This window comes from Mustela putorius, unplaced genomic scaffold (genome assembly GCF_011764305.1).
Source record: "Mustela putorius furo isolate JIRA1106 unplaced genomic scaffold, ASM1176430v1.1 tig00003845_pilon_pilon_pilon, whole genome shotgun sequence".
In the NCBI taxonomy this organism is placed as follows: domain Eukaryota; kingdom Metazoa; phylum Chordata; class Mammalia; order Carnivora; family Mustelidae; genus Mustela; species Mustela putorius.
In genome coordinates, this window is record NW_025421998.1 from 25,999,506 (window position 1) to 26,025,015 (window position 25,510).

A 25,510-nucleotide genomic window follows, 5' to 3' on the forward strand; every position below is an offset into this window, starting at 1 on the left:
CCTCTCTGCCCTTCCTCCTGCTCGTCCTTGTGCTATCATGGTGTCGCTCAAGTAAGTAAATACAATCTTTAAAATAAACAAGAAAATGCTCGTTGTTGAGAGATAGATCTTTCCTTTTTAAAGAGAAGCTGGAAAGGTAGATTCAGAAACAATGTAAGTTGGCAACTAATTCTAATTTGCTTAAAATACTGTGGGAGCCAATTAGCTTATATGCTGCCAACATGCAAATTTGGGAACAGAAACTTCATCAGTTTAAAGCAGCCATATATTAAATTAGATATTAATATTTAATGTGAACAAGGACAAAAAGTTCCTCTCATGTTAAAATTCTCAACTACATGTTGTAATGTTAACTGTTAGTACTAGAAAGGAAATTCTACTAATATTAGGAAACTGTATTTATAATGTATTTATTATTAATGGTTTATATTTATTCAGCATTTTAAAATTTATTTTATGGCAGTATTATAACAACTCTTTAACTCCTGTAATGGTTTGAAGGACTTTTGTAATGTTGATCAGGGAAATACACTTTGGAAAGTACACTTTGTCCCAGTCAGGTACCTACCTGGTTCGTATAATCATCATGATTTGCCATCAAAAGAAATCCACCATCGTCTAGAATCACACAATCCATTACCTAATGAAATTTTTAAAACAACAACCCACATTTTGAGAATACATATCATTATTCCATTGGAGGTAGATATGACTATAACAACAAAAATAGGAAAAAGCTTCAACTTAAACATATATAACCAAGATATTTTGATGAAATAAATTAAGGACATGCACAGATTCGTATCAAACTCTCAGAGCTTCATATTCCCAATACCCACCCAGTTAAAACTGTCAACTCAATATGAATAAATCCTAAGAACAAATCAGAAATAAGCTTTAGCCATTCCAAATAGCACTCCTGTTGCCATTTGGTCATCTAAATGATCCAGGAAATTAGATAAACCAAAATATTTAAGAATGTATAAACATATGCTTAATACTTTGAAAAGACATATCTTTAAAAATGCATTGTAGTCACCATGCTTCAGACTTAAAAAAAAAAAACAAAAAAGGCAGCATGAGGATACTTAGATTTAAAATCAGAAAGCAAAACAAAAAATGCTCATCACAGAAATCAGTTCCCACCCAGTTTATATCATGTTTAAATGCATGAATCAGTTTAATAATTTCTATTTTATGAAATAACAAAAACATTGTTCTCAGAGTTGAGGACATATGCACTCCATTTTCCTAATGTGGAAGCAGCTTCCTAAAAACCTTGGCTCTGAAAATAGTCTTCACAGTCTATAAAGTCTAGGTAAAATGGAGAAACTATAAAATGATTGGTTGATAATTTTGCATGACTAGAAATGATAAGATCATATAAACCACTGGAAATATACACATATAAGAAGACTGGAAGAAAATAGTGGAATTCATCCCTTTTATTCTTGGAATAATTAATATAGTCATTCTTAGAGAACGTTTAACTTTTGAGAAAAGCTGACGAAGAAACAGAAGTAACAGAATGTAAAATCCAATGTAAAATCCAATCCATGTAAGTGGAATTTGATTAAAAAAACACAATTCCAAAGTTTGGCTCAAAAAGTTTTCTCATCACTGTAACTATAGTGTAACCAAATATAGGTAAATTATGAAAGAAAGGGGAAGATTGCCCTAAGAACCAGTAAAGGACAGTTGGGTTAGAAACTGCCCATTTAGGGGTACCGGGGTGGCTCAGCACCTCATCTCAGGGTCATGAGATTAAACACAACTGAGACTGTAGAGGAGAGAGTCCATACAGAAACAGGCTTTTTAAAAAACCTAACATGTGATTATTTTTAAAAATGAGGTTAGGAACACTGCATCGAAAACTAATGATGTATTTTATGGTGATCAACATAACACAATAAAAATTTAAAAAAACACTAGGAATTACAAGCGTGTAACAAGGATGTAAGATTAGTTCAAGATTCCATAAAGAAATATTTTAATGTTTATTTAAAAATTCCTGCAATTTTAGCAACTTTAGCATTAAAGTCTAGCAATGGTAACACAAAAAATTACAGTTAAAAATTATAAGTTTTCTTACATCACTGTTCCTTTTGCAGTCACAAACTGGACCAGCACACTGAAGACAAAATATATAATTAGACAAAAATATAATTATTGTCACACACTTTTACTTAAAAAAAGATTAAATAATATACTATTACCAGGTTAAAAATCTTAGAATAATTTATCAAGTCTAAAAGAATAAATGACAGCCTAGCCTATCATAAAAAGTAACTTTATAGATATAAAACTATCAAATAGCTATCGAGCATTTCAAATTATAACATTGAAATATTTTTCTTATTAACTAATTTAAACCAAAAAAAAAATCTTCCCCAAAATAGTAATTTATAGTTCTGCTTCAATTTAGGAGCATTGAAAATTTATTTTGTCAATTTTTAAGATTTTACTTTTAGTTTCTTATTTGCATTTGACATGGAATATAGCATAAACATTAAAAAAAAAAATCTTACCGGATCCCTGATTGATGTTTTGGTGAAATTCTCTATCCAAGAATTTACGTCAATTTTAATTCCAACAACTGAAAAATGATGTGAAAAGAAATTGACACATATATTTAAAAAATATGGCTGTGATTCTTAGTATCTATTTTTCCTCTCACATTTGAGTATTTCCTGAGCAGGCAAATTTAAGTTTCTTGAGATTAAATTAATTGCAGCTATACCCTGAAAAGTTGATTCAATTTAAAAAGTGGCAATTTTAGGAGCCATATAATATTTGCTGTATGAAAATTTAGCATTAAATTTGGGTTGAATCTAGTGTTTATTACAAAGATCTATTTCTTGGAATTTTCATCAAGAAGTAAGGTTAACAGCTTCTAAACTATTAAATAATTTTATGTATATATACAACATAGTTTATTCATTGGCTACAACCTGGCCAATTAACTACTATACAGAGTAAGCTAAAAAAAAAAGTGGGTAGTGTCAGGAATAGCCTTTCCATAGGAGATCACTCAAGGAGATTGTGTTAAGAGGCTTCCCTAGCCCTATCAACGCATGCACCAGGTGCTGGATATATGTATGTCCAGGACAGAGAGGAAGTGCAAGGGTGAGAGGCCAAGGGACTGGGAGAATGAGTGAGTAAATGAGCCCCGGAAGGGGTAAGTTAGTGATGGAGTTGGTGATTGAAACAGTGAGGGGTAAAACTTCCCTCAGGAGCAGGAAGGCTATCGACCATCCCAATCTGGCCTGAAGTATGCTTTCTTAAACATTCCGATGCTGTATCTATCATACAATGAAAAGAAAATTTTCTCCTTTATTGCATCCACTATTCCAGTCTACTTCCAGTTCCCACTGATGCTCAGTTTTATGAGGTTTCTGTTTTCTTGATTTATCAAGAAAAGTCATTTTTCTATTTTACTGTAATTTTATTTAAAAAAAAAAAGATTCTTACCTAATCCATTTTATCAGTCACATAGTATAGATATGCCAGAACTTATTCATCTTTTCCCCCAAAGATGAATACTTATTCTTCCTGTTTAACTTATTACAGATGCTCACATCCTTGGCTGAATACCCTTTTGTGTCCTTGAAAGTACCTTGTAGGACAGACTTATGGAGTGGAGGTGCTGGATCAGTCTGGCATTTAGAACTTTGATTTGACTCCATGAGTTTGTGTCAGCATTGCATAAACACATGCACCGAAAATCCCTCCCCTCTGTACGGTATCAACTTTGTTCTTCCCCAGTCTCAGAGGTAACTAATTGTATTTTATGTGTTTACAAATTTGGATGTCTTTATGTTGCTTCAGGCTTTCTGATGACCTTCCTGGTTAAGTACTGCAAACTTTTAATACAAATACTAGGTCACATTTCATCTTGGTCATGTGTCTGTATACACTACACACTCTTACCTGCAGGTTTAAGAAGCTTTCCTTGGATATATATTTCGACAGCTTTGCTTACCATAATGCCTGATTCATAAGCACCAGGTCCGCTTTCTAAAAAAGAAAAGCAACACTAAAAAAGGAAAACAGTCCTGTTGAGATACATCAAATAGTGAATTTCTCTTAATAGGTGAATAGTGTTTTGCTTAAGTATTGTAGAGTAGAGAGGTAACAAGGAGGTGTGTGGTCAGTCCTCTCTTCCCTCTTCTTTCTCTACATACCACTCCCTCAGGGGAGTGTCCATGAGCTATCTTGGAATGAACTGACTTGGGGATGGGAATTATAGTTCTACAACGTAATGGGTGCTTGCCAAATCTCTGCTTCATGACATTTGCCAAAATCTTGAGGAGGCCACTGAAGTGTAGTGGAAAGAGTGCTCTTAGAACACAAAATGGCCTTTGCATTTTAGAAGACCAAAGTTCCTCGACAAAACTCCAAAACCTCTGAACTTCTGTTTCCTCATTTGTGAACATGAGGATGAATAACACCTCCCCTCAGAGAGGCTCGGGGATTAAATTAGGAATTGTTTGGGGCAGAACCCAGGAAAATATTTTAGCATGTGGGCTACTGATAAATTTCATAAATAATATATTGAACTAAAACTGACGGATTCATTATATTTTTGAAAGTCATTAAACCCTCATCAACTATTTGCAGTTTGTGAAACAAAGGATTATCTACGCATATTGCTATGTACTATGCATGCCTGGAGACATGCCATCTCTTCATTACTGGCCGTTTCCTGTGTAGGCATTTTACCTCCTCAACTAAGTGGATGCTTTTGTCTTTCCAATGTCATGCACAGAGTATATACTGAATAAGGACAGTTCTGAGCAATTAACTTAAAATATATGGTGGGGCAAGCAGGTGGGAACAATAATTTGTTTTAATAAGAAAGGAAACTGAGAATGCTGAATTCCAAGTAGTACTTACTGTTAAAGTAGGGAGCAGTGAAAACATAGTTATCATTATCGAGACTCCTTTTATAAAAGCTGTCCTCATATGTTTCTGGGTTTTCTTGCCAATTTTCTCCAGCCCTAAGGAGAAAATGGCTCATCATTTTTATTCTTTGATCTGCCTGATAACCTACTTTGCCATGAACATCATGAAATTTTACAGATATGCCTACATCTCAGGTATGTCTAAGAAAGTCAGTGGTAACGGATGGTATAAATGATACTCGTTAATAAGCAATACATCACCATAGAACGATACTTAGAGTCAGAAAAAGCTCTTAGTTTTGCTCTGCAGGTAATTATGTACCAGTCAGCTAATAGGTCAAGTTAACAGTAATAAGCCTCCCAGCTCACTTTACAGACTGTTCTCAAGATAAGAGATAAGATCCACAGAACAGTGAAAACAATAAAGTGCTGTGGAAGCATTGTCCGTAGAAGATGGCCATTATGTTCATTTAGGTTAGCTTGTGTCTACAGAGGAAAAAAAAAAACTCTTTTGAATTTTGGAATAAATACCCAAAATACCCAAATTCTCACTGAATAATCATATAGCATTTTAAAAGAAATATGCATTTAAAAATATTGTTCATAGGTTAAGTGACTCCATTTTAATCTAAGAATCAGTTTCTCTACACAATGGCTTCTTACACAGCAATGTACATAGCCTAGAGTAGTCTCTTGTAATACACCGATTTCTACAGATGTTATGTGAACTTACTCTTTGGGATAAACTCTGGTAATCCCGCCATCAGTCACAACAAACCGCGCTTTCACTCCCTTGCTAAAACAGAAGACAGAAGAAGGAAATTTTTTATTCCACTTAACTCTCCGTAAGATAATAATTTGGGTGTTGATGTAATAATAAATGAGTAATAATAACTAATAAATAAATGAAATAAAATGAATTCCTAAAATAAAGGAAGACAAAGTAAATGTATCAATATATGTAAACTATGTTTTTAGAGTGAAACTATCTGGGAAATGGAGGATTCTCAAGGAACACACCGCTTAGTAAGGAAGAATACAGCTGCATTTTGAATTAGCAGAGATGACAGCAGAAACAGGAAGCTCTTACACGTAGAGCCAAGGGTAAATGTTAAGGGAAAGCCTATGAAGAGTGTGATAATATTTGGTGTCATGAAAACATAAGGCATAAGGTAAGAAGCAACAGGAAGTAAAGATTCAAGGACCAGCTTCTTAAGACTGGTCAGTTCATCAATGATCTTGACACCTATGCCAGAAAGCTTCAACTTTATCCTGCAACCGGAACTGCATTTTAAGAGTAGGACAGGCTTGGGTGATTTCTGTGGGGAGTGGAGTTGGAAGCCCTACAGGCAGAAAGAACAGTTGCTATCATTTCTTAGAAATGCAAAATTAGGAACTTGGGTGTGAAGGAGACAGGGCTACATTGTTAGGAATATTTAGCATTTGGTGACTGACTGGAAATGGAGTAGAGACCGTACATGAGAACCTTAATCGGATTCTTAATTCATTGACTGGGTATATGGTAGTGTTATTAAGAGGTCTATCGAGCGTTCACTGGGACCCCTGTTCTATCACAAACACTGAAACCCTAACACGCCTATTTAACTTGGTTTGTCACACTGCAGCATAGAAGCCGAGAAAACTAAGCAAGGGCAATGTGTTTGTCCTGACACACACCCACAGCTGCAAATGTAAGTTGTCAACAAATGGAAGATGTTTTTCTCAGGAAATTGTTATTAATGATAGATGATAAAGCCTAAATTTATGAGACCTATTTTCCAAAAATTTCTTGGGGAAAAACTGAACTGAGATGCTATACACACACACACCTCTATATTTAATAAGAACAAATACTCACATGTTTTTCTGCTTACTCCAGTAATTCTGGACAAGTTCATTTGTAAAGCCTGCATCCAGCAAGACTCTATTGATCAAATCTGTGTTACCTAACACAGAAAGAGGATAGCCTCAATTACATCCACATAGTTTCTTCATTAGGATACTAATGAAACAAATACATCCTCTATTTGTAAAAGCAACTTAAGAGTGGATAATATTTCCGTGAATTACAAAATATATCCAATACTAACTTTCTGCATTTTTTAAAATATTAACTTTCTGCATCTTACCTCCCTATTTTTCAGGCTATGGCCAGGATTAATAGAAGAGCCAATTCTAAATGAAAATTACTTTGTAAACTTTAAGAAACATTGAGGAAATAGCCTTCCTCTTTTTTTTTTTTTAAGTTAGTACGGGGATTCCAAATAATCATAATTTAAGGGACAATTTTATATATAAATATAAAACTATATAATATGTATAGTTTTGTTTGTATGTTTTGGCCAAGGAACGAAATAACTTAACACAGAATCTGCAGATAGTGGTGAAAGACCACAGGCTTCAGGTTGTCATTTCTGGAATACCCAAAGGACATCTTAGCCCAAGTTCACAGTTAATGGAGGGACAGATGGCCATGACCAAGGGTTAATTAACAAACATTCTTGAACAAAAACTTCACCTGTTCATTTCTCTTGGATCCTCTGTTTTAAGCCCACAAAACTCTGAATAGCTCCAAGTATCCTCTGAAACTTCCCATTTTTTGATAAAATTTCATTTTATTCAGGTAAGGAATAGGGGGTCTTAAGATCTTATTACTACAAGAGGTGGAGAGTAGACTGGAAAACATCTTTGTTGATACTTTTTAATGTATCTTTCACCCAATTTTAAAGGATCAGCTGAATCCATATTTTAGACCTCATTTTAGGAACTATTTTTATCATAGCAGAAAATGAATCACTTTGAAAAACAGTCCATTTGAAAAGTGAAAGATATAATTGCTGCAAATCCTTTTAGGTCAAAGAAATGAGACCATTATTCTAATTTATAATCTAAATCAGCATTGCGAGTTATTTCATAATTGCATTCATATTTTAATTACACTGTAATTTTAAAATATGTCTTGAAATATATCTGCTGCATACATCAAGAGATTATCAGTATTGAGCTCTACCATCTTACACACACATAATCTCATTTTTATATTCCAAAATAATGGCGGATATGAAGAAGACAACAGCTTTATAGCAGAAACATTTACGTAGGAGAATAAATTAAACAGTGAGAATTGTAATTTTTCTGATGGATTAAGTACTTTGATAAAAGCAAAATTAAAATAGCCTGAACCCCTAAAAAAGAAACTATTTAGATTTTAATCACTGATACTTTTAGTTTTATGCACTTTTTAATAACTTGAGCTGAAGCATGATTGAGTAAACTACAATATAAAACACTATCAGAGGAAAATAAAAATTTTACAACTACATTTTTAAAGATTTTATTATTAGGGCATGTACAACCTGGAGGGTGGGGCAGAGGGAGAGGAGAAGTCTAATCCCCACTGAGCCAGGATCCCACCACGACTCTCTACTTAGGGCTCTGGGGTTTGCTCTACCCATGACCAGTTTTCAGAGTAGCTCATTCTAATTCTGGTAGCTAATGTGAGTAGTACTAGGAATTTCCTTCATTTTATGAGATAAATTTAAATTTGAGAGATGGCTTCAGTTCACTTTTTGTAACCGAGGATGTGCTTTCTTTAACTCTTCCTGAGGGAAATGATTTCAAAAAAAAGAAACACACAGGGGCACCTGTGTGGCTCAGGAGGTTAAAGCATCTAAATGCGCTTCAGGTCATGATTCCGGGGTCCTGAGACGGAGCCCCATCTGAAGAATGAGCCAGGAGCCTGCTCCTGCCTCTACTTCGGCCTCTTCCCCCTGCTCGTGTTCTCTCTCAAATAAATACATAAAATCTTAAAAAAAATAAAAAAGCACAGGAGGAGAACAAGTGATGGTGCAGGGAGGAGGAGGAAAGGACATAAAAGTCAGTTACTGTTACTTTTTATTTTTTTTTCCCAAGTTATATTTATTAAGGAAATTTTTGCCATGCAGTTGGTTTTCCTCTCATTTACCTAGCTCCACTGCATCTTTTCATGGTAGTATTTTTATAGGACACTTTTAGTAAGAAAACAGTTAAGATTTTTAAGTGTTTTAAAAGCCAAGAATCCATTAATTTCTATTAAGTTTTACAGTATGACTGATGTAAATTTCTCTGAAAGACAAATGTACTGGTTAAAGAATAATTATTAAAATTCCTTTTTACTCCAACTTGTTCCAACTTCATAAAATAGAAGCATCTGTAAATTGATCAGAAGACACTAAGTGATATATTTTAATTTATGCCTTGTTTTTTATTCTCATCTTAAAACTGTTTATATAAATTGGAGGATAGAGATCATCAATAAAAACATGTATGTTTTCTTCTGTATAGCAAGTACAATGCAATGAAAAGCCTTCAAAACATAGAACACTGTATCTGAAACTAATGATGTACTTTAAGTTGGCTAATTGAATTTAAAATAAATAAATGAGAAGAGGCTACAGAGTGTGTGTGTGTGTGTGTGTGTGTGTGTGTGTGTATCATCAAAATTAAGTTCCTTAAATGTGAAAAGAGCCAAGATAAAGGATACCCTATTTACATTTAAACATTTGTAGGAATATATCACCTGGCTTTGAAAATGTCATTTTCCTTCATAATGAAATAAAAATTCTTTCGTATATAAAAAGTCAAATTGTTACATTTTACCATTAAAGATTTAAACATAAGTTGGGGCGCCTGGGTGGCTCAGTGGGTTAAAGCCTCTGCCTTCGGCTCAGGTCATGATCCCAGGGTCCTGGGATCAAGCCCCGCATTGGGCTCTCTGCTCAGCAGGGAGCCTGCTTCCTCTCTCTCTCTTTCTCTGCCTGCCTCTCTGCCTACTTGTGATCTTGTCTGTCAAATAAATAAATAAAATATTTAAAAAAAAAATTTAAACAGAAGTCAAGATGCCAGCATGCTAACACACAAATCTGAAGCAAGAGTTGACCACACTGGATACAGTAATAATGACACCAAATAATTACTACAAACCTATCTATACTTACAGGATGGGTTGTTTGGAGTCTTTCTATCAATAAACTCATTGAAATTTAAAAGAAATTCAGTGTTGTTATCTGATATTTTAAGATCATTGCAGTAATCTCTGAAAAAAAAAAATTAAGACATTAGCTATGAACACCACAACTTTTTTTTTTTTAAAGTACACAGCCACCAGAGGAAGTAAAAACACTTTTACTACCTCTGTGACTTTGCAAGCTGTTTAATTTCATATTTCCATTTCCTCCTCTGTATAATGGAACAAAACTTGGACAATAAGAGGTGAGTAGTGTGGATAATATATATTAAGCACCTGCCCTCTGGCAACAGGTGCTCAACAAATGTTACCTTTTGTTGTTCTAAATGCACTATTTTCAATGTATGTTGTATATTTGGAGTTTCCATATAGAAATTAACAGAGAAAATGGAAAATACTCACTAAATATCCAGAATAAACCCATTCCATATTAACATTTTTATGAGAAATTACTGTGTGTGTGTGTGTGTGTGTTTTAATAACCTATCGGGGAAAAAAAAAGTGGCACTGATTTACCTATTTGCAAATCTCTAATTCCGGACTTAATTGAATGCAGAAGCATACTTTCTTCTAGCAACAGCAAGATTCTATTTGGGCACATGAAAAAAAGGTGTTCTCCTAAAGATATGCAGTTGGAAAAGACAGAACTATTTTATATGCTTCCCAAGTATTGTATCTCTTCTTCTTCTTCTTTTTTTTTTAATAATATACCAAAACTTGATTACTAGTAATTTCTTGGTAGTTAGTTGTAATATGGAATTTGAAGCAATGAACTTTTTGTACTGTTGCCATTAAAATTCAGTGCACTACGTTACATTTTAAATCAACCCGATTTTGCAGCATCATGAATTGGTCATTGGAAAATTTGCAGATCTGCCAAATGACGACACATTTCCCTATAAAACTGAAAAATCACCTTCATTATTATCACTAGTCTCACCAGATGACTACGGGGATGCAGTAAATACAAATTGCCCCCAAATTCTTACTTTTGTGTGAAGGTACAGATTTTATCATGAGCAACAAACACTGTTATTTTCTTCAAAGCAGAAGCCTTACTTGGTTATTGAGAAAATGTTCATCGAATACCTAAGTCATTCTGTCAAGTAAAATTCTATTTCCTGAAAAAAGTGCAAGGAGCCCCTATTTTAGCTCTGAATTCAGTCACACAAGTGCTCTCCTTTGAGATAGTCAAGTTACTCTGGTATGCAGCAGGACTCCCACTTCCTTCCCACTGAAGAGTAAAAGACATGTACTCAAGGGTAAAGTTTCAATAAAACGAATAATTTTTACTGATTCCATCAAGGCTATTTTAGAGTGAGACTGGCTTTTCTCCCAGCAAGGAAGATTACAATGGCTACCAGGACCCTTTAGTGTCACTGCCTGGGTTCCTGCTAAGATGTCCACTCCCCACGGCCTTTCTCCTGTCCCAGCAAATGTCGATGTGAAGAAAAGACAAACATCACCACTGTTTTAGGACCTGGTCGGTTCTGAGAGGGCCTCTGGAACCCACAGGGTTTTGAGACCCCCTACTTTGAGAACTGCTATCCTAAGTGTTTTGGAAATTGAAAACAAATAGAAAACAACATAAATGTAAGGTTGTCATTATACTAACTAGGTTAATGCAACATACGGGATAATCAAATATTGAGGACTGAAGTGCAATTGTGTAGTGAACATTTTCAGAGGCAAGACCATCACCTAAACAGAAAGCCTCAGAGAGTAGAAAGAGAACGTCAGAACTTCTTCAAAAACAAACTTAAAACACACACACACACACACACACACACGAAACACAAAACCACAAAACTTCTCAGTTCGTAGAAGTTTTTGTTTTGAGACAGGGTGGAGAAAGTTTGCATGACTGACAGCTAAAATGGACTTCCCCCCACAATCAACTTTAATTACAGGCTATCACATACTATTCCGTTCCCATTCTAACCCATCTTTGAAATGTCTTTTTCATTTCTGAAAAATAGCCAAATTATTCCATTTCTTAGTCACTTAGACCTTTCATCCCTCTGCATAACTTTTAACAGTAAAAACAATGCTCTATGCATTTATATTTTACTCAGAGGCACTGGATGTTTTTCTGAGATCAATTAGCCTTTGATAATCAATATACATACTTAGATCTTGAAATAGCAAGGAAGTTTCCTAATCTGTGAAATGGGATAATACTAACTTACTACAGAGTTCTCTGGAGCAGTAAAAATAATCATTCCTGTAAAAGGTTCAACAGATATTGGTTGAGGTGAACGTCACTGTCCACAAGCTGTAACATTTCCCTTCTCTAGTATTTACTTCTTCTCTAAACACATAGGTAAATTCTACTTTTCCAGTCATACCACAGAAATGGTTCATATGTTAATCCTCGCTGAACTCAACAGTCATTGCTTATAAATTGGGAACTGGAATTCAGAACTACATTTATCCTCTCTCTGAGCACTGGGACTTCTGCCATATTTTCCACACTGTCTAACAGTATAGCTCAGAAAGCCAGCCTGCCCAGTCTGCTATTCAGTAACTGGGAGAGATGGGTGAAGAATTGCCTAGAGAAAAACAGATCAGAGATGGAAGGAGAATCTTATCAATATATCACATCTAATTTCAACACTTCTTACACCATGTAATGAACCAATATGTTAATATTCTGTGGGATCTTGTTCTGCCTCTAATATTCTTTCTAGCTAAAGCTGGTTTTAGCCGTTTTAAGATGCTCAGTTATATTGGAAAAGGTGTTAAGATTGCAAGTATTTTAATAATCAGTTTTAAAATATTCTTTACATCTTTATAGATTCTACAAACACCGTATATATTTAGTCAGCACCACTGTGTGCCAGGCAATGAGTGGGATGGATGCTGGGTATTGAATGGTGAGTCAATCAGATTGAGTTGTTGCTTTACTGGGGAAAGTAAATGACGTAAAATGGACTGGTGCTCTAGTAAGGGAAATACAGTATTCAATGAAGCAGTCAGCAAGGATGTCTAACCCAGTGAAAATGGTAAGGGAATTCCTAGAGCGAGGAGCTTTGAAATTGGGGTTTGGGAAGGGCTGGGTGGGCTGTGCCTGAGTGCAGGCCAAAACCAGAAAATTAGTGGATCCAGAGTTAAGGGGGCGGGGGGAAGCACACATAGGAACCAAGAGAAGTTTAATGTGTTTGGAATTTAGAGCAGAGGTTGGCAAACTTTTTGTTCAAGGGCCAGATAATAAATGATTCAGACTCAATGGGCTATAAGCTCTATGCCACAACTCATCAACTATGCCTTTGAGGTGAAAGCTGCCACAGACAACAGAGCACCAAACCAGTATGGCTGTGTTCTAACAAAACTTTGTATAAAACAGGAGGCTACAGGTTATAATTTGCTGGCCCCAGATTTAGAGTGTAAGGACCACACTGTAAACGGGGACCCAGTAGCAGAGCAGCTGAAAGCTACGATATAAGGTACAGAGTGTCACAAGACACTGTTGAGCTATTGGTTCACATTTAACAGATGAGAAACATAATTTTATTCACATTCTAGAAACTCTCTCCAGCTACAGAAATGAGACCAGACTGGGAAGTAAAGAGGGCTTTGGGGAGGTAGGGACGTCAAGTAGGAGGCAGCTGTGGTAGCTTCGGTCTGAGAAAGCACTGATCTGGATGAGAAGAAAGGCAGCAGAGTTTTGCAGACACACTTGATATTCATATGATAAATTCTGTTTGGCAAGACTTGGTGATGGAGTAAAATATATAAAGGAAAGGGAGCAAAGACAAATGCTTAGGAGACGCTGAGCTGAATCACACCAAAGAGATATTCCTGTTAGTTTTCCATAAACATGAATGTCTCCCACTGAAATATGTATGTAGACATAAAGTCTGGAAATATATTGCTTGATCCTATATTATAATGTAATCTCAATAAATGGCATGCCTCCTTTGTCTCTAGACATTATGGCCATTTTGTGGATTTTGAAGGCATTGCCTCAAACTATCGACATCAAATAGAAGGGTGGTGTGTGTAGACACAGAAAAACAAGAGGGCCTACGCTAGCACCCTCATGAAAGAGACTGACTCTGCAGCCCAGGGAGGGAGGAAGAACCCCCAAATAGGGTGTCACAAGCAAGAGGAGGCATAGAATCCCCCAGGATTCAATAGTATCAGACAGTGACGGAAATTCAAGCAGGAGAAGCTGCTAAAGGACAAAGTCACTCATGAAGCCAAAAATACGCTTTGTTAGCAGAGTTTTGTCAAAAAGTATTCCCTCCCAAAATGGTCTGAGTTACTCTTCAATTTTGTGAGCTGTCTTTGGGTTCTTACAGTAATTTCTTTAAGAACTATAAAATGTGAGAAATTATTGATATACTATTCTAAATCTTTTCTCTTCAATAGTTTAGCCTAGATTGATTGATATAATAATATCAAATTAATATAATTCTATGTGTTTGCTACAGAGTGCAAATTAAGAACCAAGGAACAAAGGGAAACAAAGCTGGAGGCATCATAGTTCTGAACTCCAAGTTACATTACAAGGCAGTAGTAATCAAAACAGTCTGGTACTGGCACAGACAGACACAGAGATCAACTGAACAGAACAGAAAACCCAGAAATGAATCCATGACTATATGGCCCATTAATCTTTGACAGAGCAGGAAGTAAGATCCAATGGGAAAAAGCCTCTTCAACAAATGGTGCTGGAAAACTGGTCAACAATATGCAAAAGAAAGAAACTGGACCACGTGCTTATACTAGACCCAACAATAAATTCAAAACAGATGAAAGACCTAAATGGGACACTTGAAACCATGTCTCCTGAGGGAAACAAAAGCAAAAATAAACCATCTGGACTTCATCAAAATAAAAAGCTTAGTTTTTATCTAAGGAAAGAAGCCCTCACCAAAACTAATACGCAACCTATGGAACAGGAGATGTTTGCAAATGCCCTACCTGGTAAAGGGATGGGATCAAAAATATACAAAGAACTTCTAAAATGCAGCACCCCAAGACAAATAATCCAATTTAAAAATGGGCAGAAGACATGAGTGACATTTTTCCAAAGAAGACACACAGATGGCCAACAGACACATGGGAAGATGCTCAAAATCACTTATCAGAGAAATGCAAATCCAAACTACAATGATGTATCACTTCACACCAGTGTGAATGCTACAATCAACAACACAAACAGCAGGTGTTGGCAAGGATGTGGAGAAAGCAGAACCCTCTTGCATTGCTGGTGAGAATGCAAACTGCTGCAGCCCCTCTGGACAACTATATAGGGGGTTCCTGAAAAACTTAAAAATAGAGCTAGCTTACAAAATACCTCACTACTAGGTATTTATCCAAAGAATAAAACAATACTAATTCAAAGAGATACGCCCCCTGATGTTTATACAGCATGATCTACAATAGCCAAATTATGAGACCAACGCAAGCACCATCCACTGACTGATGAATGGCTAAAGAAGCTGTGGTATGTACACACGATAGAATATTACTCAACCATAATGAAGAATGAAATCTTGCCATTTGCAACAACATGGGTGGAGCTAGACAGAAGCATTATGCTAAGCAAAATAAGCCTAATACTGTATAATTTTACTCAGATGCGGCATTTAAGAAACAAAGGAGAAAGAAAAGAATGAGAGAGGCAAACCAAGAAACAGAGTCTCAATGATCGAGAAGAAAATTATGGTTACCAGAGGGGAGGTGGATGCGGGGATGGGTGAAATAGTCGATGGGGATTAAGGAGGGCACTTGTGATGAGCACCAGGTATTATATGGAAGTGCTAATGACTATATTGTATACCTGAACCTAATATTAAACAGTATGTTAACTAACATCAAATAAAAACCTATAAAAAATAAAAGAACGAAGAAAAAAACTAAAAGAACGCTTGAGTTATTGAGTATCAAATCATTACATGAAAATAGAGGTAGGGAGAAAGATGTTTATTAGGGTTAGAGAAGGGGGATTATAAGAGAAAAAAGAATATTAAAAAGTATGTGAGAAAGTGTCACTATATTAAAATGCTTTTGCAGAGCATTATTAGAACACTCAAAATAAATAAAGCAATTATGATGTTCAGATATTCTAACCTTATGTCTATACACACATATATATCTGTAGATATCTCAGTATATCCCCCAAGTGTATGTGTGTATTATACACACATACATACAGAGTATTTTGTGTCTGTGTACTCACAAAGGCACATACCCAGTTCTTCACTATTGATGGATACCACTGTTACTTCCAATAAGAGCAAAGTCTACCTCTGTCTTATTCACTGATATGTCCCTGGAGTCGGAACATTGCTTAGCCTAGGATGTTGCTTACTGAGTCAATGAATGAATAGAATATAGTTTCAGTTTTAAAGTTATTGCTCCCTTTGATTCCATAATTCGGCACGGGATTAACTCAGAACTGTGACTGAAGGCTTACTTATCCATACAAGTTATAAAAAAATGAAACAAAACAAAACCAACCTTGGTGCTATGAATGTGTAGCCAGATTCTTCAAAATTATCCGGCTTCAGTGTTTCAGAATCTGCAAAGATAATGTTACAGGATTAGATAAGCCATCCAGAGTACACATCTTGGGTTTCTACGACGATATGAAGGCATTAGAATGATAACCTATTAAGAAAAAACTAAAAAGAGTACTTTATCCTAAAAGGTCCTTGATACTGCATAATCTAATTATAAAATCCATTTTAACTTCATAATAAAAATTAGACCAGTTATATAAGAAAAATACTGTCTTAGAAGTTTTCCATTTACTAAACATACCATAACCATGGTATCTTTTATGTCAATGTTACATCAGAGTTATTTCATTTAAAATCTCAACATAAAATTTTTATCAATATTACAGCAAAGAAAATGATTTTAATAAACTCATCAATGCCTTTAGTTAATTAGTAACATTCTTCATATTAGGTATGAATTAGTAGGTGGAAGGATTAAAAACACGCAAGTATTTAAGCCTCAAAAAAAAACCTAAATGTGAAATACATTGCATATGAAAACACAAGCATATTCTTTCCACCATTTCTGCTGCTAAGGTTTGAGTGATCATGGAGGAAAATCTAGCAGATGAGAAGCACAGAGGATAATATCCAATAGGAATGGAAATATCAGTGGAAATGTCAAGTGTACTAAACAGAAAGAAATTGAGCAACAAGAAAATACTTGCCCTTCATTTTGCCCTTTTTGGCTGTGAAAATCCATCAGAAAGAGAAAGCAGGGAAACAAAAAAAAAAGAGGGTAAAGCAAAGGGGGTCACAAACAATATTTTATTCAATGACTTTCTTGAATAAAAATATTGTGCATAGATCAAAGGTATATTTATGTACAGCTGAAGTCTGGAAAAAAAAGACATCTCTTTGAAGACTGGAAGGTATGTCCTGTCAGTTACTACTAGAGCTCCCTCTCTGTACTGTGGCGATTTCAAGGGTCTATTTTGCAAAGTGTTTAATGCAGGTGCAATGGTGACGATGTTAGCCTATATTCAGAAGCATTCACCAACCCTCAAAGACCAACGAGTCATCCCCTCATTTATCAAGTGAAGAACTAGCTCATGCAAAGTTGCTGGTTGTTAAAAAGACCATCATATCTATCAAGTCCAAGTGTAAATATAAGATCCTAAATTTAGCACAATGGGAACAAGGATTGCAGAGAGAAAAAAGAACCAACAGGAGAATAAAAGAAATTACAATTTACTTAAAGTCAGATATAAAAGGTATATACACACATTTTTTTTCTTTACTTTATCATAACAAAAAATTTAGGTTGTGAGTAATAGCTGATATACAAAGGATATGATGGTCATTTTACTTTACTAAGTCTAGTCACCAAAAACAAAGATTACTAATGACTTAAAATATGCACTAATGTTAGTAATTACTCCACATTCTAAATGATGCTTTTAAAAAATAATCCCTTTGAGTTACTGAAGACATTATTCATTTGGATTATGAGAAGGAAGTTAATTGCCAAACCAAAGCCGAAGACCAATGTAATTTAACTTATTCAAACAAAATAGAAGATGTGGAGCACAATATTATTCTAGCCAAATGCAAAAAAAAAAGAAAAAATTAGAAAAAGAAAAGTTAAAGCCTTATTAGCACAGTGCCATGAGTAGAGACCATGTGAAACATTTTGCACCAGCTAGCAGACCCTTAAAATGACAGCAACAGAGAACACAGCACTGCAATGATTCTATGAGCACAAAGCGAGGCAGGGTAGGGTGGTGGGGATGCCGGTGAGACCAGGTACCTGCTCATATTCTATCCACGTAGAATATTTCTTGTTCCTTGCATGTTTGGAATGGGTTAGAATCATTGCTGTAGATTTGGTAGTAACACCTACTAAAATGTATAGGCCTTGGGCATTCTAAAATCTAGACAAATTTATACATCTGATACTAAGAGGTAAATAGACTCTGGGGTCACTTTCACAGTACTTACATCTGGCCTGAGTTATTGTCTCTTCTATTTTGGCTTTTATATAGTAAAAACTGTAGGTTGGTAATACCAAGGCCAAACTGCAATAGAAACAAGAGAAGCATAAACACAAACAAACAACTTAAAAAAAAAAAAAAGACACATCCAGTTAATGGAAAATCCAAAGATCTTCCTCATGGGAAAGAAGAGACATATTACTATGACAAGAAAATGCACTCAGAGAATAGAGTACTTTATTCAGTCTTGCAATCCAGAGTCCTCCAGTTCTCTACGTTGTAGGGAATCAGAAGAGACACAAGGAAATTAAGCTACTAAATGTGCCCGCAAATTAGCTGAGAAAGAAATGTCATGTGTACTGTATTTCCAGGAACATGTACAGAAACACTTGGAGTGTTGGAAAAGATGGAGAATATACGGTTACATTTAAAGAAAATAAATACTATACTAATTGGATACCCCTCTTTCATGAATTATAAACCATGTTCAAGTGCTCTCTGGCAAATGTACACTATTTAAAAATTACAAATGTTAAGTATTACCATTTCTACGACACGATGCATAAAATCATCTGAAAAATACCCCTTTGAGGGTTAAAGACCTCCCACTTTAAGACTATAGTCTTGAAGCAAATTCCCTAGTGTCTGCTGGTAAGAAAATTCAGATCCCCTTACATCACTAAGAAAGACTGCCTGCTCACCCTATTGGTTCTTAGAGCATATAAGACCTTGGAATATTTGATTATTACGCAGTTTGAAATAACACAACCGCTTGCGTGTAATTCTTCTACCCTTGAGAGGGCTAATGTATTTGTGTAGGACATAACTACTATTCCATATCTCCATTTACACTTGCAAATGACTCACTATGCTTTAATACTGAAGGAGAATTAGAAACCAATGGTACAAAAAATGAGGGAAGAAGATTCCCAGGGAACTAAGTATTTTCAAAAAGCAACTCTTGATTAACATGACCAAACAAGACACTCGGCACTCATTTTTAATATTTACTCTCAAGTTTCATAATGCACAAGCAAAGGTGTGTGTTTCTAGGCTTCTGAGTATTTCTGCCTGTTTGCAGATCTTTTAAATCATTCAAGTTTCATGTTTTCCAGGCCCCAAACTGTAATCTTACTATCTACTTTTTTTTAAATTGGAAAACACAGAACAGGGAAAAAAAAATAGAATTTCCGGTTTTCCTTCTTACAACCGTATATGATAGAAATTCACTCTACAAAGAGGGGGAAAAAAAGGTTTATTTCCTACGATTTAATTATTCAGTCAAGATAACAAAATGAGTGGATGCTTGTTACCTCCAATTCCCACATCTTTCTCCTTCATTAAGTAATTCATAGACTGTCCTTATGGGAAAAGGTCAGAGAAATAAAATGTTATGTAGATTTAATGAAAATCTCTCCATTCTTTTTATAGGTAACTTCCTTTAAGTGGAGGCAGAGATTAAAATTAAAATAAGCAGTGCAATTAGTCTGAAAGCAAGATGACCTTTCATGATTCACTTGCCATTTATAAAATGTAGAGTAGAATTACTGAGCATTTGAAGATTGTCTCCTACAAATTCCTCTCAAGGGAAATTAGGACATTTTTACTGCTCCATCAGCATTTATCGCTAAGAGAAACTTCTAATTAAAACCGATAACATTATATCATGTGGCTGCCCCAGCGTCACTCTCTAAGCTTGGGTTACATCTCACGTACCATAAAAACAGTGTTGGAACTCATGAGGAACACAACAGAAGTTTTAAAACTGACATATCAAATATACATTTTATTGGCCTGCACGTCTCAGGCTGTTATTAAAAGCTATACTTCATTTTATAGAAAAATACAGTCACAGTTAATTTCCTTGCATCTCTAGGCAATGGTTCTTTCTTCAACATCTAGCAGGTAAGATCTTTACCAACATTCTGCATCAATGATGCTGTCGTAGGGCAGTGTTTGCTGTCTCTGCCCATATAAAACCAGTGGACCCAAGGCTGTTTTATTTTCTCCTAAGGACTAAAGCCTAATAAAGCCAGCAGCCATCAGGTGAATGTGAGAGCCCATGCAATGTTTTTGTGACTCACATACACATGGTTACTTTAGTTAAATGGACTATAACATCCTATTTAACTCAATCATGTTTCTAGAAAATTAAATTCTCCGTGAAAAAAAGAGCAGTCTATAAAAATAATTAATTACTATAATTCAACTGTGATAACTGAATTACATCAAGGCTTATAAAGACAAAAATCACTAAATGAAATTTGGAACTTTGTTCATTAAGTCAAAACATGCCATTTCCTTTTCTTCTCCAACAGAGATGTTCTATTTTGCTCTACACTGTTACTTGTGCATTTATTTATACACCGATTCCGGGAAGTACTTTTAATGAAAACAGACCAAATCTGGACCCAAGTGGTACATCTGGGTAGGGAATGTGTGAGGAAAACATGCCAAAGTGGAAAAGTCGGGACCGTTCAGAGAGCAGCGACTGTGTGGGATGGACAGGGAGAGACCCAACATGCACATGGGCTGGGAGAGAAATGTGAGATGAGAAAACCAGACTTGGAAGTCCCAGTTTAACCTGGAGGAAAATGGGAACAAAATGAAGGTTTATGAACAAGGAATGACATACTCAGAATTGGGGTATTAATCTGGCCACAATCAGTCCCATCACCGTGTGTGAGGGAAAGAGGTTGAATGTAGGGGATATTTGTGAAACTTTTACGAACACATTTAAAGCAAGGTATAATGACAATTTTAAAAAATTATGACTGCCATTACTGTTGACTCATTGTCAAGGTTAAAGGGATCCAGTTTCTTCTACTTTAGAATTTGTTCATCTAAGAAAAAAGGCAGGGAACACTTTCCCACACAGTAAAGAGGAGATAAACTGAGAGTCCAAGTACTAAAAAACTCATCAATGTCCATGTTGTTTCAGTGTGGGCCACGGACCTGGCCCATCTGCAAACTCTCTATTACGAGCTCAGAACGAGTTAAATAGAGAAATCTGAGACCCAGCATTTACAAAAATTTTCAATAATTTGGCAGAATAATTCTAGATCTGGGAAATCTAATAATAAAAATTTTAAGCTTGCATTTTGAAATCTTTTTTAAAGGTGATTTAGGAAATAAATTTTGTTTTAAGAAAGTGTGGGTATGTCAAAAATAGCATGAGAAATAGTGATCTACATGAATGAGTGATTAACAGCAAGCCAGAAAGTGAAATCCTACAGGAATGCAAAGAAAATGACTTAGATTTAGAGATGGGGATTTCAGAGAAGAGGAAGAGCTAATGAGTACCAAGAAGGAAATATTCCTATCAACCTCAGTGTTATGAGCATGAGGGATAGGACCACAGGGGAAGCTATGACCTCAGAGAAGAGTTAGACCAAGAAAGCAAAGGAAATGCTCAATGAGTGAAGCAGAGAGAAATTTCAAGGAACTATAGGGTATTAGTCTGTCCAGCTTTCCAAGGCCCTGTCCACGGGAGTGCTCAGGATATCATGGACTTGCCACGCATGGAGGAAAACTGTGTTGATTGAGCATTTTATATCAGATCATGTTATGATGTGACAAGTTTTAAGTTAATTTGCTACCTAAATGTAAGCAGTGAAAACTAACTGACAATTTAAATGAAGAAATCAGTGGAAGCAGTAACTACAAACTAAGTATTAGGGGGTTTTGTCGACATTAATTATTGCTAACATATATATGCAAAATGATCAAATGGATTTATATCACGCAAGTTTTCATTTCTAAATTTTATAATCCTAGCTTTTTTCCATCTTTTCCATTTTGAAAATCAGAGCTATAATTTTAATACATTTTTACACTGGAAAGAATAACTTTTCTGTTTTAATTATAATGAAAACAGTTTCTAAAAATGCAAGGTCTTAATATTTATCTATTGCAAAAATTGCTAATAGAAATAGGTGAAAGACACCCAACAGAAAACTCTTCTATACAGTGCATATGTAAATCTAATTAGTTACCTGTAATCTGTTCCATTCACAGGAGTCCATGTGTATGTCCTGTTTCCTTTGTCAATGTACCTCTACAAAAAAAGTTTGATATGGTTGTTACCACATTATAAAACCTATGTGAACTTATATGAAAAGCAGAACACTAAAATTTATTTATAAATTCTGTGGTCATTCAATAGCCTCCCTCACAAATGATCTATTCTACATTTATTAATTGTTATGGGTGTGTGTGTGTATGTGTGTGTGTGTGTGTGCGCGTGTGTGTGTCTGCATGTGAGTAAAGCAAAATTTTAGGACAAAAATAAATACCTGCACATGACTTTTAAAGATTCTCAAGTGCAAAATCTTAGTAATTCATGTTGAATTATTTACTTCAAACCTTTGAAAACATTTTCTAAAAAACAAATTTTAATAATAAAATAGGACCAGGATCTATTAGATAAGCCTCAGATATATTCACACTAGAGTGTGTTTGTGAGAAACTGGTAATCTCAGGAAGTTATCGCACTGTTTCTAGATCCAAACATATGGTTAGCATATTACTGTTCTTATTAAGCCATTTTTATAGCATTTATCAAAGAAAATTAATTACTTTGTATCAGTGAGGGTCAGAAAAACAACCAAATCTACCAGGGAAAGGAAGTACAGAGCTCAACACCTTGATGGATACAAAATTCTTCATACGTCCCTACCGAATACTAGTAAAGAAATTATCATTCATTCTTTCATTAGGTATAGTGATGGCATATATGCATTTTCACATTTTTCTAGTTCTCTCCAGCTTTATCATCCTCATAGAACAATAATCTTCACTGATATGTTACTTCATTTTAGCCAATACACTAAGCACTTTACAATCACTGTCTAATTTAATCAACCTCTGGACAAAATACTATTCTGTTCTACAATTTATGGATGAAATAAAAATATATAAATCTTCTAAAAAATCTAAATTGACAGGATGAAGGAAATGTATGATGCCAAATTCATTTTATAGCAATCATACATGCTGCTTTATTCATCAAATATTCCTCTGGTTTACGTGTGTGGAGGATGGAGGGAGGGAGAACAGGAACTGATGAGGTTTTTGGACTAGTGCGATCCTTAAAAAAGAAAAGAAATAATGTTCATGTGTTTCATACCACTCATAAAAAAAATGTCAAGGGGTGCCTGGGTGGCTCAGTGGGTTAAAGCCTCTGCCTTCAGCTCAGGTCATGATCCCAGGGTCTTGGGATGGAGCCCCTGCTTCCTCCTCTCTCTCTCTCTCTGCCTGCCTCTCTGCCTACTTGTGATCTCTGTCTGCCAAATAAAAAATAAAATCTTTAAAAAAAAAATGTCAAATTAGTGATGTTCAGCAAGTTAAAAAACAGTATATCAGATTAAAAAAGTAAACATACAAGATATATTTTCTTTCAATATTATTAATAAGAAAAGTCTGCAAGTGGTTAGATGGTTAATAAGAAAAGTCTACCTATTGGTTAGAGGAATTTATGGTAAACTAAAGGAGGAAAACATCAGTGTGACTTAATATAAACAAAATTAATTTAAAGTTGAGGAAAGAATATGCAGGGTAAAGAGTTCTTGGCAGAACAACACGGAAAAGTCGGCAGAACTGCTTAATGGTTTACATCTTTCCTCAAAGAGTGGATGGGTAAAGAACATGGCTACAGTCTAAGGAAAGAGAATTGAAGTTTCAACAATGACTGAAATTGATATATACCTCCTCCTGTCTTCTGGTAATGGGGACTCCTAATGATATTAAGTGAGAAAAGCCAAGTGCTAATGGAGGATCCTATTTGGATCCTAGCTCCCATCTTAGAGAAAGATCTGCTGAGGAATTCAAAAGAAATGTTTACATTTAAAATAATGGCACTGTGAGGGAAAGGTTAGAAGTTAAACAAAAACACTTAAATTTCCAGGCTCCAAAGCCTCTGGATTCTGTGTATTTTTCAAATATTCAAATATATTAATGTCTGTGTATTTACTCCACATACGACTGATAATGGATAGACACACTGCTCTTGTACAGAGTTCTTCTACATCAATGTAAAACAATATGTGTATTATATATCTGTACCAGTAATTTACGGGTATAGTTGTGCTACCCCTTGATTTAATTTCAGATTTAAATGCAAGGAATTATAAAGTGCATAAATAGTGAAGGAAGATAAGCCAAACAAAAGTAGACAAATAACAACAACAAAAAACCAAAATATATGAAACTCAACAATTAGAACATGTGCATGCACAGGTCATTTAATGCATACAGTATTAAATATTAACTTCAATTTTGCATGACTGAAATGACCTAAGAGAAGATGGCACAACATTAAATTTGGTGCTCTATTTTCTATGATGACAATTTTCAAGAACATAGTGTTGATAAAATGTAAAACAACATCAAGAAACATAAAGCAAAATATTTAACAAATATTAAAGAGTTTAAAATATATTTAAAATATCCTTCAGCAAAGAAAGTCTTAAAAACATGTATTTACTGAGACATCTGTTTTATAAATACTGCTTTAACAGGAAAGACAAACTACCAATATCATTATTGATCTATACATTTTACTTAAGAGTAAGCCTGACTCAATCCTTACCTCATCTTGAGATTTAACCAGAGTTCTAAATGTTTTTTCTCCACTCTCTCCATCGATCATTTTATTTCGAATCTACAGGAAGAGGAAAGAATCGCTTTATTGCAAGTATTCAATTGATTACCAAAGTGTGATTAAAAGTACTGGTTTCTTAAGGTTTATACCTTGTTTTAGAAGAGAATGAATAAAAATAGTAGGGTGGTTATACTAGTAGTTGTAGTTGTCTTTGGGTATATTCTTTTTAAAAGTTATCCCATTATAGTCATAATAATAGAGGCATCCTTAATTAAGTATCCTCATCATTAATTTTTTTAATTTTTTTATTTCTTTTCAGCATAACAGTATTCATTGTTTTTGCACCACACCCAGTACTCCATGCAATCCGTGCCCTTTCTCGTACCTGCCACCTGGTTCCCCCAACCTCCCACCCTCCGCCCCTTCAAATCCCTCAGGTTGTTTTTCAGAGTCTCATCATTAATTTTTTAAATGTTAATGAAAGAATGGGCAATTACTTTATGGGACTGACAGAGGGGAAACTGAGCCATAACAGGTTAGATAGTATTATTACA

General features: G+C 35.1%; 1 protein-coding gene across 6 annotated transcripts in view; it reads right to left on the reverse strand.

Annotated features, from left to right (window-relative positions):
* The window catches only part of CACNA2D1 (calcium voltage-gated channel auxiliary subunit alpha2delta 1), a 503,137-nt gene that overhangs the window by 25,803 nt on the left and 451,824 nt on the right, over positions 1-25,510 (reverse strand). For 3 of the 6 annotated variants that reach the window (XM_004739625.2, XM_004739624.2, XM_004739622.2), the window contains 13 exons: positions 24,945-25,016; positions 22,351-22,412; positions 18,363-18,439; positions 17,090-17,110; positions 16,381-16,441; positions 9,881-9,978; positions 6,763-6,850; positions 5,638-5,700; positions 4,897-5,000; positions 3,931-4,017; positions 2,529-2,596; positions 2,093-2,131; positions 569-640 (listed from right to left, as the gene is read on the reverse strand). In XM_004739625.2, the coding sequence (XP_004739682.1) occupies positions 569-640; positions 2,093-2,131; positions 2,529-2,596; positions 3,931-4,017; positions 4,897-5,000; positions 5,638-5,700; positions 6,763-6,850; positions 9,881-9,978; positions 16,381-16,441; positions 17,090-17,110; positions 18,363-18,439; positions 22,351-22,412; positions 24,945-25,016 (912 nt within the window). The remainder of the gene's footprint in view (positions 1-568; positions 641-2,092; positions 2,132-2,528; positions 2,597-3,930; positions 4,018-4,896; positions 5,001-5,637; positions 5,701-6,762; positions 6,851-9,880; positions 9,979-16,380; positions 16,442-17,089; positions 17,111-18,362; positions 18,440-22,350; positions 22,413-24,944; positions 25,017-25,510) is intronic. The other 3 variants (XM_004739623.2, XM_004739627.2, XM_004739626.2) reach the window with 1 other exon arrangement.